This window comes from Sarcophilus harrisii, chromosome 3, assembly GCF_902635505.1.
Source record: "Sarcophilus harrisii chromosome 3, mSarHar1.11, whole genome shotgun sequence".
Lineage (NCBI taxonomy): Eukaryota > Metazoa > Chordata > Mammalia > Dasyuromorphia > Dasyuridae > Sarcophilus > Sarcophilus harrisii.
Genome location: NC_045428.1, coordinates 310525281 through 310549736, shown reverse-complemented (window position 1 = coordinate 310549736; position 24456 = coordinate 310525281). Strand labels below are relative to the sequence as shown.

Sequence of the window (24456 nt, the reverse complement as noted above, 5' to 3'; positions counted from 1 at the left end):
ACAACAAAAAACCAAACACTTAAACAAAGAAACTTTGACATTATATGCAATGTTCTATACCTGTAACCTCCTATCTCTTAACCTAGAGGATTTTCTATGGCTAAATTGATTATTGCAATTAATCTGAACTTGACTGCCACTTAGGGATATTTTTATGTTTGTTGCACTTTTTATGTATCTTATTCTGCTTCTGCATATTTTTCTCTGCATGAGTTCATATAAAACTCCCTACATTTCTCTCTGAATTCATGATATTTATTATGTTACAATCACATTCCATTTAAATATATGCTCCCAAGCCCCCTTTTTGCCAGTGGGAATTTCCTTTGTTTCTAGTTTTTCATTCTCACTAAAAATCTATTATAAAATTTTAAATATATAAGGGGCTTTGCTGTCTTTGACCTTTTTGGGATGTGCTTGTCCCCATAGTCCTTCCAATACTGTCTATGAGATTCTTAATATCTTTTCCAATTTTCTGGGGGTAAGTAAAACTTCAACATTGTTTTAATTTACATTTTTTAAATTTTAAATGATTTTGAGCATATTTTCATATGTCTTCAGAGTTTGCTTTTTTTTTTTAAACTTTGAAAAATGAAAAGTAGATTACTTATCTAGAATAATTCTTTGTGCAATGACTAGAAGGTGAGTCATAACAGGAAGGCACCCACCCATCTTAAGACTTTGCTATTTTAAGCCTGTGTTATGATAATGAGAATATGTATCTGGAATGTTCCTAGTTTATATCCTCTTAAATAATTTTACACATTAGTAAACTTTAAGTGGATAGTTGGGTGAAGCACAATATAATAAACTGTTAGGAAAGAGTAACACCTGAGAATAGAAAGGGGAGAAAGATAATGAATCACAAATATAGTGTTTGGATTACAAAAGATCAATATTCTTGATACCCAGAGGAGTGGCAGTGAAAAGTTAACTCAAGAAAAGATGTATTGGGACAATGGACAGGTAGAGTCTCTGTTTGGGATCTGACTGGTAGGCTGACATATTGATAGTTATTCCAAGTTGGAAAAGTTCCTGCTGTTAGCTTCTACCTCAGATTGCAGCACCCAGTCACCTTCCAAAGGAGGTGATGTCAGACCTGGCCCTATGAGAAGGCACCTCTTAGATCTGCTTCTGCATCCTGTTGCTGGTTTCCTCATCTTGATCCTGTAATATGACTTGACAGAAGGATGGACATTCATAAATGCTTTCCCTTAACCTACCTTTCTCTGCTTCTTCCCTTTTGTTGTCTTTCTTGGTTAATTATAGGACCTTTTCCTCCAAGATTCTACAGGTGCATTTGATTCAGACAAATTGTGACAATACTAGAAACTCTTTCCTGGTTTCCATTCTTTATTCTACCAGTTCAGCTTTGTTTATTGTAACCTTTAACCAGGGTTGTGCTGGTGCCAGAGCCAAATGCTAGTTTAAATATTTATTCTTTAAGACTTGACAAATTCTACAAATCAGAGCTTAATTTATTATTTTGTTGAATGAATAGATGTAAGAAAGTGATGGAGTAAAGTTAATAATGTAGATTAAACTTTTTTTTAGACCTGATTGTTACAATTTTACCAGCACACTCCTTGCTAGTGTTTACTGTGTTCTTTCCAGTTATTTAGTAACCATTCGTACTTTCACTTCCCTTATATATCAAACTGACTTGTGGTAAAATGACACTTGTTGGGATTCTTCCTTTCTTCTTTCTTTCCTTCCTTCCTCCCCTCTTCCTCCCTTCCTTCTTTTCTTCCTTTCATGAATACTTCATGACATATTTGACACTAGTGGCGATGACACATCTAGAAGCAAATGTAAATAATATACACATTCCAATAACAAGAAGCTTATAATCCAATGTGGGGGGAGGGTTTGACATGTACAGAAATATAAATTTTAAAAAAAGAAAATGCATACAGGACTATAGAATTCTAAGAAGTCAAACAATCAATTCTACTTGGGGTGAGGGGAAATCAAGGGAAGCTTCATTCAGATTGAAAGAAATAGCTTGAAGTCAGATGATGAAGGATCTTGAGTGTCGAGATTTGAAGTTTTGTCTTTATTTGGTAGTCAGTAGGAAGTCACTGAAAATTTTTGATAAAACTAATGCAACTAATGCCTACATCAAAGATCAATTTATATAAAAAATTGTTGACAGGAAAACAAATAATTTCTCAACAATATAAGTTATACAGGCTGTTTCATAAAGTGGGTTACTCATATTTGGAATTCTTTAAGCAAAGGATATAGGATCTTTAGCGGGATATGTAATAGGAAGATTTAAATTTTTCAGATATGTTTTGGACTAGATGGACATTGAAGTCCCTTTCAACTCAGAAAATTTATAATCCTATGGATAACCTAGTCAATATAATGCATGCCCCTGGATAGTAAAAACTATTTAATTTTTGTTTGTTTGCTTTTGAATGTTCAATAAAGCATACATTACTCCATGATAAAAAGATTATTTTAGATATAACCATTTTCTGGACTAGTGGGGAGGGGGATGCAGATGTTTACTATAGCTTCGAGTTAGAGTCAAAAAGCTTATGTTCTAGAAAAGATAGACTATCATAGTTTAGACAAATTCATTAACAAGGAGAAACAACTATACTTTTCAAGTCATGGTAAAACAAAGTGAAAATAATTCAATTTTAAGGTAATAGTGCCTTTAATATTTCAATAAAGAAACATATGAAGTTATATTTGATGCATACAAAAATAGTATATAAGAGTAATTAATCATAAAGGAGTCATTCTAAATCTAGGCTTTAAAACAAAATTTTAGAGAGTGAGGCATCACACTAAGAAACCCAAACAAAACAAAATTAATGCGATCATATACAAAATGTCATGTTTATGCATGTAGGCCATCATCTTATCTTTGACAAAAGCACCAAGGTTTTGATAGAGATTATAATATCTATTTCATAAGTTGAGGTATGTGCCTAAAACATAACTACATACCTTTAAAAATCTACTTACAACCTTTACACCTTTTGATTTCATTTAAATGCTTCTTGAATTTACTTATATTTTCATCCCATGACACTTTTCAGTTAATACTACTTATCATGTAAAATAGTCAATGAAAATATTCCTAAATTACTCCCTTTAAACTTCTAGAAATGCATTATTGCTTTAATAATTTAACTTTTGGTAGAAAAAAATCCAATTCATTACCCCCAGGACTTTATATATACTGTGGAAAGCTTTTAGCTTTTTTATTTTCCCAAATGAAAGAATAATATTGAATACAGTGCCTTGTGCTCAGTTTGTGTGCTATATATGCTTTTGGATTGAAAAGAGTCCTAATATATGCTCCAAGTAAAAAGTAAGCTCTTTCAAAGCAGAACCTATTTTTTTTATTCTGCTTCTGGTTGTCCTTAGTGCACAACACGTATCTTTTATGTAAGAAGAACTTGATAAATGTTCAATTAGATTAGATAGAAAAATTGTAATATATCCCCAATTAGAACTAAACTCCTGGAGTGTAGAGATTTAAATTTTGCCTTTGTATACCCAGTACCTAGCAATGTGTTCTACATATCATAGGTGCTAAATAAATGCTTTTTGAATATAGTTTGTCCTTATAAAAATTGATCATAATGAATTAATGGTGTGAATATTCTTTTGACTGATTTACAATGTTATCATCCAGTTTCCCTAGTGACTAAGTTACACCTAGATAAGGTACTCTTAGAAATTGCGTTCATTTTCAATTCTCATGTATCCCTAGTGAATGAATGATTACTTCATTGAACTGGAAACTGTTATCAGAGATGGAAAGAGAGACTATAGTTTGCCAGAGTGTCTATCTTACTCCCAGAGAACTGTTTCCAAAATAAAAAAAAAAAAAAAAGAGTTGAAAGGACCACACTAGCCATTTAGACCTGCCCATAACTGGGAAGGAACCCCCATTACAGCACAAATGATAATTCAGTCACTGCTCTTGAATGTCTTCAGTGAGGGGAGAATCTACTACCTCTGGGAACCACTTTTGAACAACTCTAATTAGGAAGCTTTTCTTGTTATCCAGCCTAAATTTGCCTTTTTAAAAAATGTTTTTCTTATTGTTCTTGGTCCTGCCATCCCGGAGGAAAACAACAAATTTAATTCCTGTTCTTCAATATGGTCTTTCACATACTTGTTTCTGAGCCCAGTTCTTTCAAATATGACATATATGACATAGCCTCAAGGTCCTTTATCAAGGTGGTTGTCATCTTTTAGAAACTCTCCAACTTATTGCTGTTCATAAATAGAACCCTAAGCAGCCCTAATCCTATAAATGTAATCTGATGAGGACAGAATATATAGAAACTATTTTTTCCTTCTTCTTTGAAGCTATGCCTCTCCTTTTAGCCCAAGATTACATTAACTTTTTTGATTGCTGCATCACACTGCTAATTCATATGCAGCTAAAACCCCCAGAATTTTTCAGACAAATTATTGCCCAACTATGTCTTCAACCAGATCCAGGAAAAAGAAATATGGAAAGTTGAGCAAAATTTTCATATAATGTGGTAGTAAAATAATCTGAATCAGTTTAATAAGTTTCAGGGTATTTCTACACAAAATGCATTTCTTGGATTTGAATTAATAGTCAATAAAACAACCTAAAAATAACAAAAAAAAAAAAAAGTCAAGCATGGTGCCTAAAAGTGCTTTTGATTTGATTTGATGCAATATGATAGTGTCTATAGAAACATAAAGGTTAATTGCAGGCAAACCATTTGGAGAACAACTATCTTCTGAATAATGGACAGAAAATGCTGTAACCAGTGATCAAAAATACTCATGAAACCTCCTTTTGTACCAGACATTATGATGGCTTTCTTCATTTTAAATTGATATAATGTCATATTAAATTATTCCTGTGAAGTGAACAAAATATAAATAGTAGAGATTGAAGGGTGAGAAGTTACCAGAATCTGTTAATAATTATTGGATTAAAAAATAAAGGAGATTCAATAAAAAGCACAAAACCTATAATATAACCCTAATTTTTAAAAATTATTTCATCCTTTAAATTGTATAGTGGTTAGTCTGTCTTATAAAGATGTATTATCATTTTTATAATTTAACACTTGGGCTAACTTTACCTAGAGCTTAAGTAGCAAAAAATAAAAATAAACAATTCATTGGAACCCTCATCTCTATCCCCTAAAGGCACAATCCTCAAATCTTTATTTTCATGTTCTTTTAAAAAATGATACTGTCAGAGCTTGTGTGAGAAATATTTAGATGTTTTCCTAACTGGGTTGAAGTGCTAGAAGAAAAATGCTAACACCAAATAGAATAGGCACTCAAAGTTTCTCAAATTGTGAAATCATTTGGATTCAGGGATGTATATTCTTATAAAGCAAAAATGACTTTGAAAACTATAATATGGGAAGATTTAGTTAGAGAAAGACTCAAAGGAAGTTCCAATTCTTTTTTCTTTTCACCTAAAGACTCAAAGAAAGTTTCAAAGCTTCCTTCTTTTCAGTTAACTCTTTATTATTTGTTTAGTCATGGTCAAAAAACTAAAGGCTTTTGAATGGAAAGAAAGTATCAGGAAAAAATCTTTTTTGATTGGTTAAAATGATTTCTTTTGATTAGAAGTGGGGTATTTTCCTTTGGCATAGTGGGAGAAGCATGCTAATACACCAAAGGTTTCAAAAAGTATCTAAATCTCACACTATAACTAAATAAAAAAAAGCCTATTAACAAAGGAAATGGAAATTGCAAAAATCATAACTGTTCCCAATGCTCCTAATAACTTTTATACAAAATACACTGTAATGGAATTGTAAATAGAAAACCACATAATGTACTATATTAGACCATATCACATGACAACCAATATTTGAAATTAAAAGTCTTCCAAATATTCAAACAACTAAATTTAGCCAAAAGAAATAAGGAAGCCTGTGTATAATTTCCTTAGTACTTATGAGATACAATTTTCTTCTCCCACACATTGTATAATGGGTCCTTAGACATAGTCATATTTGGAAGGATGTGACTGTGCTTCATCTCCATTTTTGGATTTCATTTTGGATTCATAGGCAGTACTGGTTCTGTAGCCTCCTGTTCTATAGGCAACATTGGGACCTGAGGCATTATAGGACACAGCCTTGTAACTAAAAGAAAAAAAGAAAACAACATATCAATATGGTTCAATAGAGAGAATATTGCCCTGGCATGGGACTCAGAAGATGGACTCAGTTCTGGTGTTTACAATTTGGCTAATCCATTTTACTATGCACATGAGAAACATTTACTAAATTCTTGTGTTGATTTAAATCTTTTCCAATCCCTGCTTTCATATAGAAGTACTCCCGCTAAAACAAGATTGATCAGTATTTTCTATTCTTAAATACACCAAGAGAAGGAAATGTTATGACATTCTTTTACAACTTTATTTTAATGGTGTTCTTCCATATTATTATTTCTTCAAAACTTCAAAAAACTTATGATTCAATTGCTATTCCACCAACCAATGCAGAATGAAACTTTTCCCCACTTTAGGAGGTGGTTTCATGACTTGCTATAACAAAAACAAAATAAAACAAAAAACCAAAACCTTAAAACAAAAACATCCCTCTACTTGATAGTCAGTTATCTGGTGATGTGCCTTTCTGAATTTAGCTATTTTGGTCTTTGTATAGCAGACACATGGTCCATAATTGGGCCCATACTTGATGTCATGAAGATAGCAGGACATGGTGGAACAAGTGTGGGATTCTAAGTGAAAGGATTGAGGTTCTAAGCCTTGTTCTGTAACACTTACTACCCATATGATCTTATGGGTCATTTGACAACTCTTTACATCAGTTCCTTCATCTATAAAAAGAACATTTTGAAATCCCTTCTAGCTTTAAATCAATGTGCTTATGGCTTTATAGACTTGCCCTAGGTTGGATTCCACTGGCATAGCCTTGGGGAATCAGAGACCCCTCTATACAATGAAGCTTTGAAAGAGGTCTTGAGTAGATTAATAATAATAATAATAATAACAATAATGCTGAGTATAATAGCAAGCCATACTTGTATAGTGGTTTGTTCTTTATAAAGTACTTTGCTTTATTAGCTCCAAATTAATAATTCTGGCTATAAATTATGGGAAACATTACAATCAATACATCTGCATATCAAGACTTACTGGGTTTCTTCTGGGACTAGACCACGACAAGCAATGCACATCATAATTCCTCCAATCACAGCAAGGCCTCCAGCAACCCAGCCAACAAAGAGAGCAGAACCAAAGGTGTACCTATGGCAAGAAAAGGAGTAATTGGTAATACCATCACCACCACCACCACATCCACTACAACCACTATTATTACTACTAAACAATAACATCAAATCAACTTTTCCCCCCTTCAGACTAAGGTCTAATAGATACAAACTCACATATGACCAAAATAATCCTCCCTAGCCACTACTTCCCAATTCATTTTTTCTCTCCTGCTAGAATGTAATGGAAGGGAAGAAGTTCATTTTGCTTTTGCATTTTTTTTCATAGTTTAGCACAAGACTTATTACATAGTAATTGCTTAATAAATGCTTATCCGTCCATTTGGAAGATGACTTTTTGTCTCCTCAGTATTTCTCACAGAGGTTCACACTGATACTTGTTAGAAATCACACACTTTCAGAGCTGAAGGGAATTCTAGAAATTAATTAGTCTAATCTATAATCTCCAGAAAATCCTCACTACATAACATCCTAAATTAATCTTTACTTGAAAGTTTCAGGATGGCGAAGAGGTTAAAACACTAGGCCTGAGTTAAGAACATCTGAATTCAAATCTCAGATATTTAATGATTGTATGATCCTGGGCAAGACTTAATTTGTTTGCCTCAGATTCCTCAACTGTAAAAAAAAGGTGATGATAATAATGTTTACTTCACAGGGTGGTTGTAAGAATCATATGAAGTAAAATTTGTAATAAGACGAGCCATAGTAGATTTTTAACAATTGTTTGTTTTATTCCTTTCTTTCATAAAGAGAGAAACCCCCTGGATAGCCCATCCCACTTTTGGATAGTTCTAGGTATTAGGTATTTTTCCTTCCATCAAGCTTAAGTTTTCCCCTTTATAGCTTGTATTCATTGCAAACAATTTTGCTCTCTGGGTTTTAAGGGAACAAGTCTATCCATTTTTATTGAAAATAAATATCATGTCCCTCCTGAGACTTTTCTTAAAAAATTTCCCTATTTCTTCAACTGATCCTTATATTTATAATCTTTGACTCTCTTCATCATTCTTGTTGCCTTTATTTGGATGCTTCTCATATTATTATTTTCCCTCCTAAACTGGCTCCCAGAACTAAATATCATATTCTAAATGTGGTCTGACAAGGGAAGAATGCAAAAGGGTGACTATCTTCTTAATCATTTAATCTATATCTCTTTTATTGGGACCTAAAATTGAATGAACTTTTTTGGTTACTATCTTACACTATTGAAGACTACTTGAAGAAACCTTTGGAAAAAAAGAACAGAGAAGGGAAATAGATGGTACCATGGATGGGTAACAAGTTGAAGCAAGTCTTCTTTGAAATAATGCTCTAACCACAATGTTTCATCTTATATAACCTTCCTTTGTTGCAAGGATCTGAATAGTCTCTAGAAGGTTTTTTATAAGAGCAATTATTTAGCTAAAAAAGGAAGGAAATATCCATTAATTAAGTAACTACTATATCCTTTACAAATATTATCTCATTTGATTTTTACAACAACTCTGGGAGAGAAGTCCTACCATTATCCCCATTTTACAGTTGGGGAAACTGAGGCAGATAGTACTTAAGCGACTTGCCTAGAAACCCACAGCTAGTAAGTGACTGTGATTCAATTTGAACTTAAACCTTACTAATCTCAGATCTTGTTCCATGTAGTTGCCTGAAACTATGCTTAGCCTCTTTATTTCTGAGAGATGCAACAGAAAGATTGATTATTGAATTTGTGACACCTACTGCTTACTATAGATGACTCACTTCAGCTTTCTGAGTCATTTGTAGTATGAAAGGATTGGACTAGATGATCCTTAATATTCTCTTCAACCATAAATCACACATTCTGAATTATTCCTGCTACATAAATCGACAAACATTAGGTGGCTAGTGATGTCAGGTGCTATGGTAGGTACTGGAAATATAGCTATGAAAGTGAGATAATTGGTACCCTTAAGAGTCAATAAATGACATCATAACAAATTTTGGCTATATTATAGTTAGGCATGGGCTTTTGTTTTTGTTATGTTTTTGGTTCAGACCTGTGATTTCATCTGTATGCAAGACTTCTAGTGTTTAAACTTCTATCAACATAGATAGGAATTTTTAGTTATTTTTAGTTTTAGAGAATCACTTAGAAATAAAGTGACTTGACTATGGTCACAGATCTAGTATATGTCAAAAGTAGGACTTGAATATAAATTTATGTTTATAAATTTATATAATAAATACAAATATATATAATTTATATTTATACATTTATAAATTTAAGGTTAACCCACTATTCATTAATCTCTGCTGCTTAAATAGTATTTAAATAGTATTTTTCCAAATACATGCAAAGATAGTTTTTAACATTCACCTTTGCAAAACCTCGTGTTCCAAAATTTCTCCCTTCTTTTTCTCCCTCCCCTTCCCCAAGACAGCAAGCATTCTAATATAGATTAAATATATGAATTTCTACTAAAATTATTTTCATATTCATCATGCTGCAAAAGAAAAATCAGAACAAAAGGGTATTATACCCTGTTACATGGTCAGTTTTTGTGTAGGTGCCATGTACTGCTGAGGAAAAGGTGTAATCTCTATTCTTTAGAGGTCTAGAGTATCTAAGTTTTCTAGAATTCTACTTGCCTCCCTAATTTTTATTTTTTGTGATTAGATTTATCTAATTCTTTTTTTTTCCCTGAGACAATTGGGGTTAAGTGACTTGCCCAGGGTCACACAGCTAGGAAGTGTTAAGTGTCAGAGGCCAGATTTGAACTCAGGTCCTCCTGACTTTGGGGCTGGTGCTTTATCCACTGCACCACCTACCTACCCTCATTTATCTAATTCTTAGAGGAAGAGGTTGAGGTCCCCACTAAGATAATCTTGCTATTTCTTCCTGTAACTGGCTCAACTTCTCTAAGAATTTGGATGTTCTACTACTTGGTGCATATACATTTAGTATTGATACTACTGCAGTGTCTATGATAATATTTAACAAGATGTAATTTTCTTTCTTATCTCTTTTAATTAGATCTATTTTTACTTTTGCTTTATCTGAGATCAGAATTGCTACTCCTGCTTTGTTCACTTCATCTGAAGCATAATACATTCTGTTCCAGCCTTTTACTCTTACTCTGTATGTATCTCTGTTTCAAATGTGTTTTTTGTAAACAACATTTTACAAGATGCTGTTTTTTGATCCACTCTGCTATTTGCTTCCATTTTATGGGACAGTTCATCCCATTTACACTACAGTCATGATTACCAGCTCTGTATTTCCATCCATCCTATTTTCTCTGCTCCATACTTTTGCTCTCTCTTTTCACCCTGTGTCTCCTTAGTTGTGTTTTGTTTCTAATCTATCTGTACCTGCCCTCTCTTCTATCATCTCTCCTCCCTTCTCTTACCCCTTTCTCGTAGTGTTTCTGCCTTCTATACAGTCTCTCTATTTGCTTTCCCCTTTTTCCTCCTAATTTTCTTGTAGGATAAGATGTTTCTGTACCCAAATGAGTGATTATTCAAAAGGGGAAAAACACACAAAAAGGAGAAAAACAAGCAAACAAATAAATAACAAAGATGAAAATATTATGCTTTGATCCAAAGATGGAGATTCAGTCTCCATAGTTCTCTCCCTGGATACAGATAGCACTTTCCATCACAAGTCTATTGGAATTGCCTTAAATCATCTCATTGCTGAAAAGAGCCAAGTTCATTATCACAGTCACAGTTGATCATCACACAAACTTGTTGTTACTGTGTACTGTGTGTTGGTACTACATCCTCTTGATACTGCTCATTTCACTTCACATCAGTGCATGTAAGTCTTTTTAGGTTTTTTAAAAATGAGACTGCTCATCATTTCTTATAGAAAATAATATCCCATTACATTCATATACTATAACCTATTCAGCTACTCCCCAACTGATAGGCATCTACTCAATTTCCAGTTCCCTCCACTACAAAAAGAGCTGCTACAACCATTTTTGCATATGTGGATCCATTGCCCTCTTTTATGATCTGTTTGGGATACAGATCCAGTAGCGACACTGCTGGATCAAAGGACATGTCCTGTTTGATAACTCTCTGGGCATAGTTTCAAATTTATTTCCAGAATGGTTGGATCATTTCATAAGTTGTAATGTCTTAAAGATTCTATTGGGAAATCACTTTGGTTGGGATAATGTGAAATGGGGTATCTCTGCAAATGCTGATTTTCAATATACAATTTAGACATTGTATAATGAAACATTCATGATCTCTCAAAGAAGATAAATGAGGCAATTTGATAGTTTTGGTCAACTGTTCAAGGCACTTTCTACAATAGCTGATATCAGGGCTTCATATCTAAGCATAAACCTTTCTCTCATCCTCATTCATAATCAAAAAAAGCAAGTCAACAAAGTTTCTCTTTCCTTTCATAATGCATGGATGGAAGATGGAGAATCTGGAACTATTCTTTGGATTCTTCCAAAATTCATTCCTTGAGACAGCCCCTATTTTTTCTCTCTCCATAAAGGGACAGTATTTTCATTTAACTCTAATTCCATTTTGAGAGGAATATGCTGTCTTTTATTCAAATAATGGTTGAAGGGAGCATATGCAATAGTTATCCCTCCTCAATTCCTGAGCCTTTGAACATTCATGTAGAGCAAATCTTGGAATATTCCCTTTTGTCCTTGGATTTAATGTCAGCTTAGCCCCTCCTCAGATATGCAACACCCATTAAAAGTATAGATTACCTTATTCTTCTAATTTTGTATGTCCATTGTGAATGTCCTTTCTTTGCACAATACTTAGTATTGTATTTATTGACTAAATTTCCACTTCCTTATTCTATGATGCTAGTAGAAATGGAAGCCTTTTCTATAAAAAAAGATGACCTTGGAGCATGGAGGTAGAGGATATAAAGCCTAGATTTTAAAAAGTGCATGTTGTGATCAGACTGAAGTTCATGAATTCTCCAAGATGATGTGCATAATATTAATGTATCTACTTAACTTTTTTATTCCTATGAGATTAGGATTCATTATGCACGTAAAATATTAAATACAATATCTGTCATGAAAAATTCCTCTTCAAGTAGTTTTATTACTGGTAAATATAGGAAGATGATAAGATGTTTTTGTGTGCTGATAAAATAAGCCTATCAAAATTTTACCTTTCTTCAGTTCCCTAGGTTCTATCAGTATTGCGTCTGATAGAAAGGACCATCTGTGGAATATAGAAGCATGCTATATATACACTTAGATGTATAAAAATGTGTGTGTGCATGCATGTGAATAATCAGCTTATGTTTCAATTAGAGCTTTACTCATTTATAACCTGATTTTTATAAGCTTAGCCTAATTTCTTTCAGGAAGACAAAATGCAAGTTGATGCTAATTTGTATGCCAGGTTTAATAACAATCATCCCATAGCAACCACAATAGATATTGTGTAAGAATGTGAGATAAATACTGTAAGCTGTCATTGTATTTCAATGGAAATGTCAGATCAGACTCAAATCATATACCGAATCATATTTTACTGAAATGAAATTTGTGAGTTCATAGATCATTGCTGATTTATGATATGAAATGGTTGCTTCTTATAAATACATATTTAAGACAGAGACAGTTACATTACACATATCTTAAATCTGCTTCATATAACAGCAGTTTTAGCTTTGAATGCTTTATACCAAATTATAGCTTACCTGGTTTGAACTGTCTGAACCATTCCACCCATTCCTGAGTACATATTGGCTGTGGACATCCAGAAGTTAGTGACCAGCATGTTTGCAAAAACAGACACTCCAGCAATAGCACAAATACCTAAAAATATAAAACATGTCATTACTTATCTTCAAAGTCTCTTAAATATTAACTTTTTGCTCTCTCATCCTTATTAAGGATGACAGAGCAAGACAATGTTCAATCCCTTGCAAAGATAAGAGTTTTAATGTATTTTAGGATCGAGACAAAGAATTAGATATGACTAAATGATTAAACAATGACATTTTTCTTCTCAATATTCTCTCTTCTCGTAATGCTTCTTCCAATCTCCACTGATTTTTCTATTGAGTTTAACATATTACTACACCAAAAATGTATGCATGCATGCGTGTGTGTATGCTCAACCTTACTTTGTCCATTTTAGATAAGTTAGGTTCTGCTGAGGTCAGCTCTCTCTGTGTTTTTTATTGTTCTTTATATGAGAAATAAGTTACACTCCCTCCTTCCTTCTTTCTACATGAATGTATTCCTTTTACCCTTCTCTTTTTCCTCTTAAAACTCAGAATAATCTTCAGATTCAGGACTTCTATTTTTCTTATTTGGCTGCCTCACTACCTTTTGAACATATTGTGACCCTGAAGGGAACACTTATTACTTCTCTCCCTATTAGAATTGCTGCCACCGTATCATCACATAGCTATTTTCTAATTTCTCAAATAAATTTACCTTTCTCTTAACTCTTCTGCTTCCAAGTTCCTACTAATCTCTTGTCTTTGATTATTAAATATTATAAGTGCTTCTGTTGTTTCTATTACATTAAAGATTATCTCTTCCCCCTCCCACCACAATTTGCAGTATAAGTTATTTTTTGTTGTAAGTTCTATCTTTTGCCTTTTAGAATATTGTATCTCATGATATCTTCTTATTTTTGATAGTAGCTGTCTTATGTGGTATTGACTTTTGTATAGACTTTAATTTCATTTTTTATTTTCTTGCTTTATTTTTTTCTAAATATTTGTTCAGCCCTTGTGGAAAATCTATTTTCCCTTTGAGTGGCTACTTGAAGTTGAAGTTACTTGAATAAGTTAAATCTCTTTTAGGTTGACTTTTGAGTACTTCTATATATACTTTTAAAAAAAAAATTAGTTGACATCTTTGGTTACTCATTTCTCTGGGTTTAGTCCTTGAACTGGGGCTTTTGGATAAGGTCATAATACACAGCTGTATTTTCAATTACAGTCTTGTTTGGTATTGTCTGAGACAACGAGGCTTGTGCATTGACCTCAATGTCCTGAAGTCAATCCCTTGGGCATCTTTGATCTTCAGAGATCTAGATCTTCAGAGTTATCTGTGGTGTCTCAGGACAGAATTCTAAGGACCTTGCATTCAGTGCTTTGCATGTTATTGAATACATAGTTGGTGCTTAATAAATGCTTATTGAATAATTGACCTTTGATCCCTTGGTTGGTTGAATTGAGCACTGAGTACTGTTTTGATACATTGGTTTTCCCATTGCTAGGCGAGTCCCTATTGTGGTTCTCAGGTCATGCTAAGATTTTCATTTTTATTTCCACTTAATACAGAGCCTTGCTTGGTACTTGGGTACATGTTATTGGTCTGTCTCTGGTGGTACTGTTAAACTCTTGACTTGTTTATCTGCACTAGTGCTGGTTTTCCAAGTAACCCTCTGTCCTATTGTTTATGGATATCAGGCTGACTTGTCAATCTGGGGTAAAGAAAAAAAATGACTTATTATAGTTTCTGACTAAATTTTTATCGTTTTGAGGCTATTGTGAATTTCAGTTTTTTGCTGGAATAAATATGTGGGAGCTGGGCAGTCTATCTCCCTATAGGACACTTTCTTGGCTTGAATTCCAACCCCAACAAACTTTCAGTCTTATTCCTTGAGAAATTTGCATGAACCATGATTATGATGAATTTGAATCAAAGCACCACCTGCTTATTATTTTTTATGACTATGAGTAAGTTATTTGAACTTTCTGGCCTACAATTTCCTTACATATAAAATAAGGAAATGAAGGATTGAACTAAATGATGTTTAGGGTACCTTTTAGTCTAATCTATCATCCTATTCTGGCATATCACAGAAGTCCATAGCATAATGATAGAACTTTACTAAATTTATTTAAAAAAAAAATAAAAGGACAAAAAACTACATTTTGATTCATAACAACTTTGATTATTAGGCAAGCTTTTAATTTTAACATACATATATTTATTGATATTCTTCTTCCACTCCCACCGCCAAAACTTCACTCTGCCTTGCCCCCCCTCCCACTATAATTTTTTGCTTTGCATATCTTTTAAGGGAAAGATAGAACAGCAATATATGTTCTGCCACTGACTTGATGTGCAATCTTGAAAAAAATAGTTCATCTCAGTAGACTTAAGCTTCCTCATCCAAATCAGAAACTTAGACTAACTGTCTGCTTCCAGTTCTATAATTTCACTATTTTAATATATTTATTTACTCTTTAAAGGTTCATCGAAATAGAAACCTAATATTGAAATTGGTTATTATTAAACACTGCAATTCAGTGGAAAGAAAACTGGAAAACTGTTATTAGATGACTTGGGAATCTATGCTTTTCTTTGTGGCATTGCGCTAAATCTTATGGAAAACATACAAATTGTACTATATATTTAGCTTTTGGAACTTAGCTCTATAGTATATCAGGCTGTTATAGAAGATTAGATTTGAAAAGAACCTTCGAGGTCATCTAGTCCATTGGTGTCAAATTCAAAATCCCTGTGGATTTCATGTAGACTTAGAAAACCACATGCCAACATTATCTATGTTGTATTGTATTTTTTGTTTATTTCATTAAATATCTACCAGTTATATTTTAACTAGTTAAGACTACACTTAAGACTATTGTGAGCTGCCCATAGCTTATAGACTGTGTGTTTGACATATATGATCTAATCTAGGAAGTCATAAACTTACAGTTTTTCAGGAGAGGTAAAACAAGGTATACAAATCACCAGAGAACATGTGGGTTTATGATAGATACTAGATAAGTTGAAGAAAGCAAAGTACTATGTGATGTCAGATTAAGAAGAAATGCCTTTTTTTCCCCTAAAATGATCAGAAAACATTTTATGGGAGAGGTAATATTTGAGATATTCTTTGAATGATAGGTAAATTTTGGATAGGTAGACATAGAGAAATGATGTACAAAGCAAAAACTTGAGCAAAAAAATGTGTCCCAGAAATGGAAAGTAGACTAGACTAAAATGCTACATATAGGAAGGCTGTAGGAGATGAGGTCAGAAAAATATTGTCAACACAGTTATAGGACTGTAATACTAAGGGTTTCAGGATTTGGAATTTGTCTTATACTTAATGAAAAGTTACTGACAAGATCATAGTGGGTTTTGGCTACAGAAATACTTTGTGTAATTCAGGATGGATCATAGAGGAGTTTGGAAATAGAAGAACTGTTAAGAAATAAAGAAGTTACTATAATAATGTAGGCAAAAAGTAATATGGGCAGGTAGGTGGTACAGAGGATAAATCCTGGAATCAGAAAAACTCTTTTTCCTGAGTTCAAATCCAGCTTGACACACTGTGTGCTACTGAGCAAATCACTTAACCCTGTTTGCCTCAGTTTCCTCATTAGTAAAATGAGCTGGAGAAGAAAAAAGCAAATCATTCTGGTATTTTTGCTAAGTGCTTGCAAAGAGTCAAATATTATTGAAAAATCACTAAATAATAATAAAAATAAGAAGTAATAAAATCTTTAGGGAGATAAAATAAAGGGGACATTGGGATACTTCATGAAGAAATTATAACAAAATGTGGGATCTTATGGGCTTAGATCCAATGGTGCAAGGGATGCTAGAGGTAATTACCTCTCATTTTAGAGGTAAGGAAACAGCTTATGGAGGTTAAATATTTGTTTCTGTTGTTTAGTCGTGTCCCCATTTGTTTTTTTTTTTTTTCTGGTCAAGATACTGAACTGTTTTTTCATATCCTTCTCCAGCTCATTTTACAGATAAGGAAACTGAAGTGACTTACTCATGATCACATAGCTAATACATATCTGAGGCTAGATTTGAACTCAGGTTCTCCTGCTCCAGGCCAAACACTTTATCCACTATGTTACCAAGCTGTTCTGTTACCTGATGTCAAAGAAATATTAAATAGTAGAGGCAGGATGGTCAATTGATTGGATATGCAGGTTAAAGGAGAGAGAGGAATTAAAGATGATACCAAGATTTTGTAGTAGAGTGACTGGGAAAATGAGGTGGGGGGGGAGAGGTAAAAGAAAGGAACTGGGAAGAGAAGTCTTAGAAGGAAAGAAAATGAATTTAAATATATTGAGTTTAATGCACTGGCAATATGACCAAATGGTTTTACCCAACTGGTAGAGGGAATGGGGGGGAAGCTAGGGCTAGAGATACTGATAGACAATACACATAGATGTTTCATTGATATTGAAGCTGTGACAATGAGTAAGACTACCAAGAAGAAGCCTGAGGAATGAACTTGAGGAATGTTCTAGGCTTTTTTCAAATACTCATTTTATGAAACTTAAATATTAATGACATAGTAAAGCTCTATTAGTTTAGACAATTTCAGAGAAAAGGAATTAGTGAAATGTATGAATTTTAGACCTTTGAAATGTTTTCAAAAATTCAGTTGTATATAGTCATTTGAATTACTTTCCAACAAGACATCCTAGAAGTTTAGCTAAATCTACTTTAATAAGTAAATCAGAAAAATTAATAATTAGTATGCTATGTGTATGTGATTTGAAAAAAAAATGTTTTAGAAAGTAAGTTATTCTCCCTGAAATATTCTTTATATTACTAATTTGCTTAGCCAACACTGTTTCAGAGAAGATGTACAGAAAAAAAATCCAATTCAGAAACCAAAATAGTTTAAGATATTTTGAGGTCCTTTGGACTGAAATATCTGTGAAGATTTAGGTGAGGAGAGGTTATTTCAAAAGGCAATGGCTAATGGGAGAAAGTTTGAAGGAGCAAACGTAACATCAAGAGAGAGTATGTTTTGAGAACTTTAATTGGTTATATGGGTTCACATTTTACTTCAGACACTAGCTCTGTGACTCTGGGTAAGTAACTTAATGTCTTTATCCTTATCTCAATTTCCTTATCTGTAAAATAAGGAGCTGGACTTGATCTTTATGATTTTTTCTAATGATTCTAATATAATAATAATAATAGTAATACATTTTTTTATAATCTTATGACCTGTCAAAATTATCATGAATCCTAATTTGGTGACAATTGATTGATTATGATTTCATTTTATGTCCAGCTCTTATCATTTGAGTTCAATCTATATTAAACAACCATAGAATCTTAAAATTAGGAAACATCATAGAGTTCATCTGGTCCCATTTCCTAGCCTCCTTTGGCATCACTCAAGACTTTTCTTTCTAGTTATGCACTTTTGATTTGAGTTGGTTTTGTAATCACAGGCCCTGAACTTGAATTATAGTATTCTAATCTCTAGGTTCACTGAGCTCACTCTTTCTAGAGATTGGCCACTGCCCAGTTGAATAGTATAAGAACATTTCTTTCTTACAATGACTTATGGTCATGTTCTTATACTCCCAAATTTATTTTATTTTTGCCTTTATCAGGGGAGGATATAATGATATTTGTAATAGCTTAAGTTCAGAATGTGAGCTCCTGGAGAGAATATGTTTTTGTCTTTTCTTAGAATTGAATGAAGAGCTTTTCACTTAGGCAAAGCTATTTGGATTGAATTGGAACTTACCTGACACAATGAACATGATTCCAGAGGTCAAAGTCATGTTGGCCTTGGCAGAGTCATCCATGTTGCCAATCCGAATACATTTCAGGGCAAAGATGGACACTAGGAGACCAATGGCACCCAGGACAATGCCTACAATCATTAGAGCTCTCACAGCTTGCAACATAGCTAAAAACAAAAACAAAACAGACAAAAAAAAAAACAAAGTAATCCAATTTTAATTATTGATCAGAATTTTTTTTAAATCACATAACTGTAACATGTTTACCTTTAAAATTTACAAAGTGTCTTTCAAACAACTATATAAGGAATGCAAAACAAATATCATTATTCCAATTTTACAAGTAAGGAAATTGAGGCTTAGCAAGGTGAAAGACTTACTAATGGTTATACAACTAATATTTGATGGAGCCAGAGTTGAACTAAATCATCTCAAAGATTTTTTCCAGTCCTAAATCTGTGATCTATGATCACATGATCAATTTCCAAATGCCTTCCACATACTCACATAGACCAAATGGCTATTCCAGCTGTTATCTTGCTTTAGGAAAAATCAATTATGGTGAAAATGACAAGGAAAAAAATGAAAATTTGAGCTCACAGAGACATTAGATATCAATTATTCATCAAACAAACAAAAAAATCTACCCAGGACTTCTTTAAATGGCAAACTTTCCTTGGATATAATTCAACTTAAGTGGAAGGTAGTATAAAATAACATTAATTCACACTAATCAAGGGGAAATTAGCCTAAATTAGTGAAATGTTAAACAACTTTTTGGTTCATCACAAAATTAAAGAACTAGAACTATAAGTAGAAAATATCCCAGCAGTGTACAAAATACAAACTAATTCAACAAGCATATTTGGGGCCTAGTATGTTTGTCTATGCTAAGCCCTTGGGATGACAAGGCAAATATGAAACTGTCCCTGTCATCAAGAAGTTCACAATCTACTGGTCAAAGCAGAAATGAGTATTTACATTTAATCTAAATCAATCAGGACCCAAACAACAACCAAATGGAGCTTGCTCTGGGACCTATTGGCTCTTCCCTTCTCAGATTCATTAATTTGTTTATTTAGATTTTTTTTTTTGGGGGGGGAGACTAGATGAAGGAGGAGATCCTTTACCTCAGTTGCTACCTAGTCTTAGTCACTAAATGGTGTTGCCTCAGTCAAACTGACCTATTGAAAAGCTTAGCTTAAAAAGTCAAAGTTTCTCATTGCATCCAGGACCATTTTCAATTGTCCTATCTGGACAACTGTCTGGATCCAGTTGGCTACTAGACCCAAATGGCTCAGAAGTGGAAAGTGAGACAGGGGACCCTGCATAGCCCTCCCTCACTTAAATCCAATTCATTTGTATGTATTCCCTCCCTGATGTCATGGTCCTCTTCAAGAATAAAGGACCACTACAATCTATTAGGGGAAGCAATATGTATACAGATACATATGTAGAAAATAACAAAATAATTTTGAGGAAGTTGAGATGGTACTATAATTGAGAAAAGTAGAGAATGTCAACAATGGCCTTGGGAGTTGGAACTTGGGCTTTGAAGGGAGCTAATTATTCCTAAAAGTGGAGGTAAGGATGGAGAACATTTTAAGCACTGAAGAGAGTCTGTGAAAAACACTGAAATGGGAGATAGATTTTCATGGGGATATGGAGATAAATTAATGAATCAACCATTATGACCAAAAGACAGAGGGGAGAGGAGAAGTGGGAGAGGATTGTATTATGAAATCAGGCTAGAAAGAGAGATTGAAACCCCAAAGATAAGATTAAAGACAGAATACCTTTAAAAACCAAATAGAGGAGTCTATATTTTATCTTTTAAGTCTCAGGGAAAATTGAGTTGATTTCTTCAGGGCTTGGCTTCTAAATGAAGCCAAATGGTTCCTTACCTCAATCCTCTTTGTCATGACTTCAAACTGAAAAGTTAGCATCCTGAAAAAATTCTTTCTCATGAGATTTTTCTCTTTACTTTCATTCACCCTAAGCCCCACCAAATAACATAATTATAGATGGCAGATCAAAGTGCTGATCCTGGGAATGATATAAGTAGGAAACATTTGCTACAGGCTAAGAAGAGCTCTGTTGGAGCACACAAAATGATTGTGTGTGTTAGGATGAAGTGATGTGAGCTTCAGAAAAGAAAGTACCATTAAGAAGAAGCCAACAAAAGAATACAAGATTTTAAGACCTATAGCTTGGACTTTGGTGTTTTTTCTTCCCTTGAAAAACAATGTTAATGCTTTTTGGTTTTATATTATTGTTATTTCTCATTCCCAAATTATTGTTCCTTTGTAACAAAGAAAAGTAATTAAATAAAAACAATCAATTCATCTATGATCTTATGGCACAGTAGTCACAGTATATGACACACTCTTCATCTATAATACTCCACATCTCTGCCAAGAAAGCATCAGAATACAATTATAGGATCATAGATTTAGAACTAGATGGCACTATATAAGCTATATACCCTAATTTTCTTCCTTTTTTTTCCCCTTTGTGAGACAATTAGGATTAAGTGACTTGCCCAGAGTCACATAGCTAGTAACCTTAGATGAAGAAATTGATGCCCAAAGAAATTAAGGGATTCATCCAAAATCACACAGGCATGAACAGACAGAGGTTGGATAGGAACTCAGATCTTTTGACACCTAATTCAGTCCATTTTCCCATTATTCTACCTTGCCATATCATCAATTATGGTTATAATTATGATGATGACATATTTTCATGAGGTACTTTTTTTTTTTTTTGCTGACAAAGTCTATCTTCAAAACAACATAGTGAGATTGGGCATAAAAATAATATTTTCATTTTTACCAATAATGGAACTAAAATTCAGAAAAGTCAGAGGATTATAGGATTTAGAATTCTGAGAGATCATCTAGTTCAAAGAATAATAGACTCGGCTTTTAAGCTTAAAGGAGCATCATCATCTCTATTTTATAGATGATGGAAGTATGGTATAGAGAAGTTGTAGCATAAGCAATGTCACATGGGTTGCAAAGAGCGGAGCTGGTATTCAAATCCATCATTCTTTTCACCCTCATTTTAAAGAGGAGAAATTGAGGCCAAAAGAGTAAAGTAGTTTTCTCACAGTCCTATAGCTAGTAAATGTTAGATATGAGACTCAAATCCATATTTATAAAGCTCCTACAACATATCAGGCACAGTGTTAGCATCTCAGAATACAAAGAAAAGCAAAAAGACAGCTCCTATGCTGAAGACGCTGACAGTCTAATGGGGGAGACAACAAACAAACTACATAAAAAAAAAAGATGTAGACATGATCAATTGATGATAAGCAACAGAAGGAAGACATAAGAAGTAAGGAGAATTGGGAAAAAAAAGTTTTCAGGAAAAAAAATGGAATTGTGCTAGGATTTGAAGCCAGGATTCAGGAAGTAGAGATGAGGAGAAAAAAGATTCTAGGTATGGGGGACAGCCAGTGAAGATGTCTGGAGTTGGGAGATGGAATGTTGTTTTTGAGGAATAGGAAAGTTCAGGTAGGTGGCACAGTGGGTAAACTGTAAGTTCTGGAGTCAAGAAGACATCTTCCTGAGTTCAAATTTGTCTTCAGACACATACTAGTCATGTGACCCTGGATACATAACTCTATTTTCCTCAGTTCTTCATCTATAAAATGAGTTGGGGGAGGAAACGGCAAACCACTCCAGTATCTTTGTAAAAAAAAATAAATAAATAAAATAAAAATAAACCTAAACAGAGTCATGGGAAGTTGAATAACAACTGAACAGCAAGGAGTCTAGTGTCATAGACGAAGGGGGGAGGGGGGAATATGAGGTGTAGTAAGATAGGAAGAGTAGGTGCCCTTTCTAAGCCCAAGTTAATGATCACTGATGACTGAACTGTTGACTTGGTTTTGTATCTCTCCTACATTTTCAATTTCTGTATAGTTTCTGAATACTTGTCAATCTTAATTCCTTTTTTTTCCTGATCTTTATCTTCCTTGCATTGTCTGGGTCTGCCCTACCATATTACCTTATTGGGATTAAATGCATTGAGGTAGAAGGAAATATTAGCTCTGACCTAGCAAGGCAATTCTTTGTTTTTATGTAGGCTGTGAGATTCTGGCAGTAGAGTAGTTTGGAAAGCAGGAGAAAAATCCATGCTGTCTCCCATTACAGAAGAACAGATATCTCAGGTTTTGACCCTAGGGTTACAATATAATTAATTGATTTTAATCACTTTCTATATATAACCGGAAAAGAACAGCCCTATACTTGAAGGTTTTCATGGTTTTCATTTCACTCTTTTTAAAAATAGCCACTTCTGCTCTTATTTGTTATTCTGATCAAGAGGGGTGTGCTTATCAGTTGATACCAGGTAAATCAACTGACTATTTATGTTTATTCAGTTTTGCAAAGGTGTGATTACAGCATTCTTCTTGGGTGAATAAAAACTGTTATCAGACCTGAAGGGTGGGCAGGATTCAAAGCAGAAAGAAGCAAATACAAAAATGGGAACAGGGTGTTCCCTCCCTATTCTAAAATACCTGATTTCCTAAAGGAGGAAGAATTGTAGACCAGGAAATGGAAGTTGAGTATACTTACATGCAAATGAATTGGAGGGAGAGTCCTAAATATTTAAAATGTTTGAATGGAAGACAATGAAACATTTTAGAACAAAAGAAAAATTATTATTAACATGAAATATATTTTGTGAATCCCTGAAAAGAAATATAGGTCTGTATTTCAGGTCTGAATTAGGAGGGAATCTTAAAACGTGTATAGGAAGTGATAAAGGGTGGACCTTGTAAATGGCTTAGAGATTGGCACAGAAACGTTGCCATTGGACAGTTGTAACATAACCAATGTCACATGAGTTGCAAAGAGCAAAGTTGGTGTTCAAATCCATCATTTTTTTCACTATCATTTTAAAAAGGAGAAATTGAGGTTAAGATTTGAACTCAGAAAAAACTCTAACTCCAAATCTGACAATTTATCCACTGTGCTACGTACTTGCCCCTTGCTACAACACAAAAAAGATATTCCATTTCCCAACTTCAAGCATTTTTGCCATCTGTCCTCCATACCAAGAATCTTTTTTTTTGTCCTCAAATCTACCCCCTAAATTCCCTGACTTCCTTCAAGTTCTAGCACAATGGTATTTTTTCCCAGAAATTTTTTTCCCTAGCTTTTTCCTAGCCATATGAGACAGGCAAACAAAGAATCCAGGATGAACAGAGCTAAAATTGAAAAGCTGGTTGAGATAGCCTCAGATAAGAAACTAGAACAGGGTGTGTTACAGTTCCTCTGGCAATCTGGGAAGTTTATGGGCCTTTTTTCAAAATAATGTTTTTAATGCACAAAACAAAATATATATGGTTACAAAGGAAACCAATTCTATTGAAAGATGGTTATCAATTTTCTATAGAATTGTCATATTAATTTTGTATAATTATTCTCAGGATCATAGATCTAGAGCCAAAAAGGACTCCAGAGACTAGCATAAATCTTTCATTTTACAGATGAGAAAATTGATGCTAAAAGAGGTGAAATGAATTTGTCCAAGTTCACATTGAATAGTGTTAGGTGAGATTTGAGTCCAAGTCCTCTGCACCACACTAGTATTGACCTCGATTATGGCAACCATCCCATTTCTTCTTCTTTTTTTAAATTGATCTTTATGGATATATTTTGTTTTTTACATCACCTGCATTTTTCTATTTCTTCTACCTCCTCTTCAGCTACCTAAGTCAAAGCAAAAGAAAGTACTTTTAATGAAACTTT

At 33.6% G+C, this 24456-nt stretch overlaps 1 protein-coding gene across 1 annotated transcript in view; it reads right to left on the bottom strand.

Moving 5' to 3' along the window:
- Positions 1 to 2649: 2649 nt before the first annotated feature.
- The window catches only part of CLDN18 (claudin 18), a 34288-nt gene continuing 12481 nt past the window's right edge, over positions 2650 to 24456 (bottom strand). The window contains exons 2-5 of the mRNA XM_003763724.2: positions 18691 to 18855; positions 12899 to 13016; positions 7145 to 7255; positions 2650 to 6122 (exon numbers count right to left, since the gene is read on the bottom strand). Of these exons, the coding sequence (XP_003763772.1) occupies positions 5975 to 6122; positions 7145 to 7255; positions 12899 to 13016; positions 18691 to 18855 (542 nt within the window). The 3' untranslated portion in view covers positions 2650 to 5974. The remainder of the gene's footprint in view (positions 6123 to 7144; positions 7256 to 12898; positions 13017 to 18690; positions 18856 to 24456) is intronic.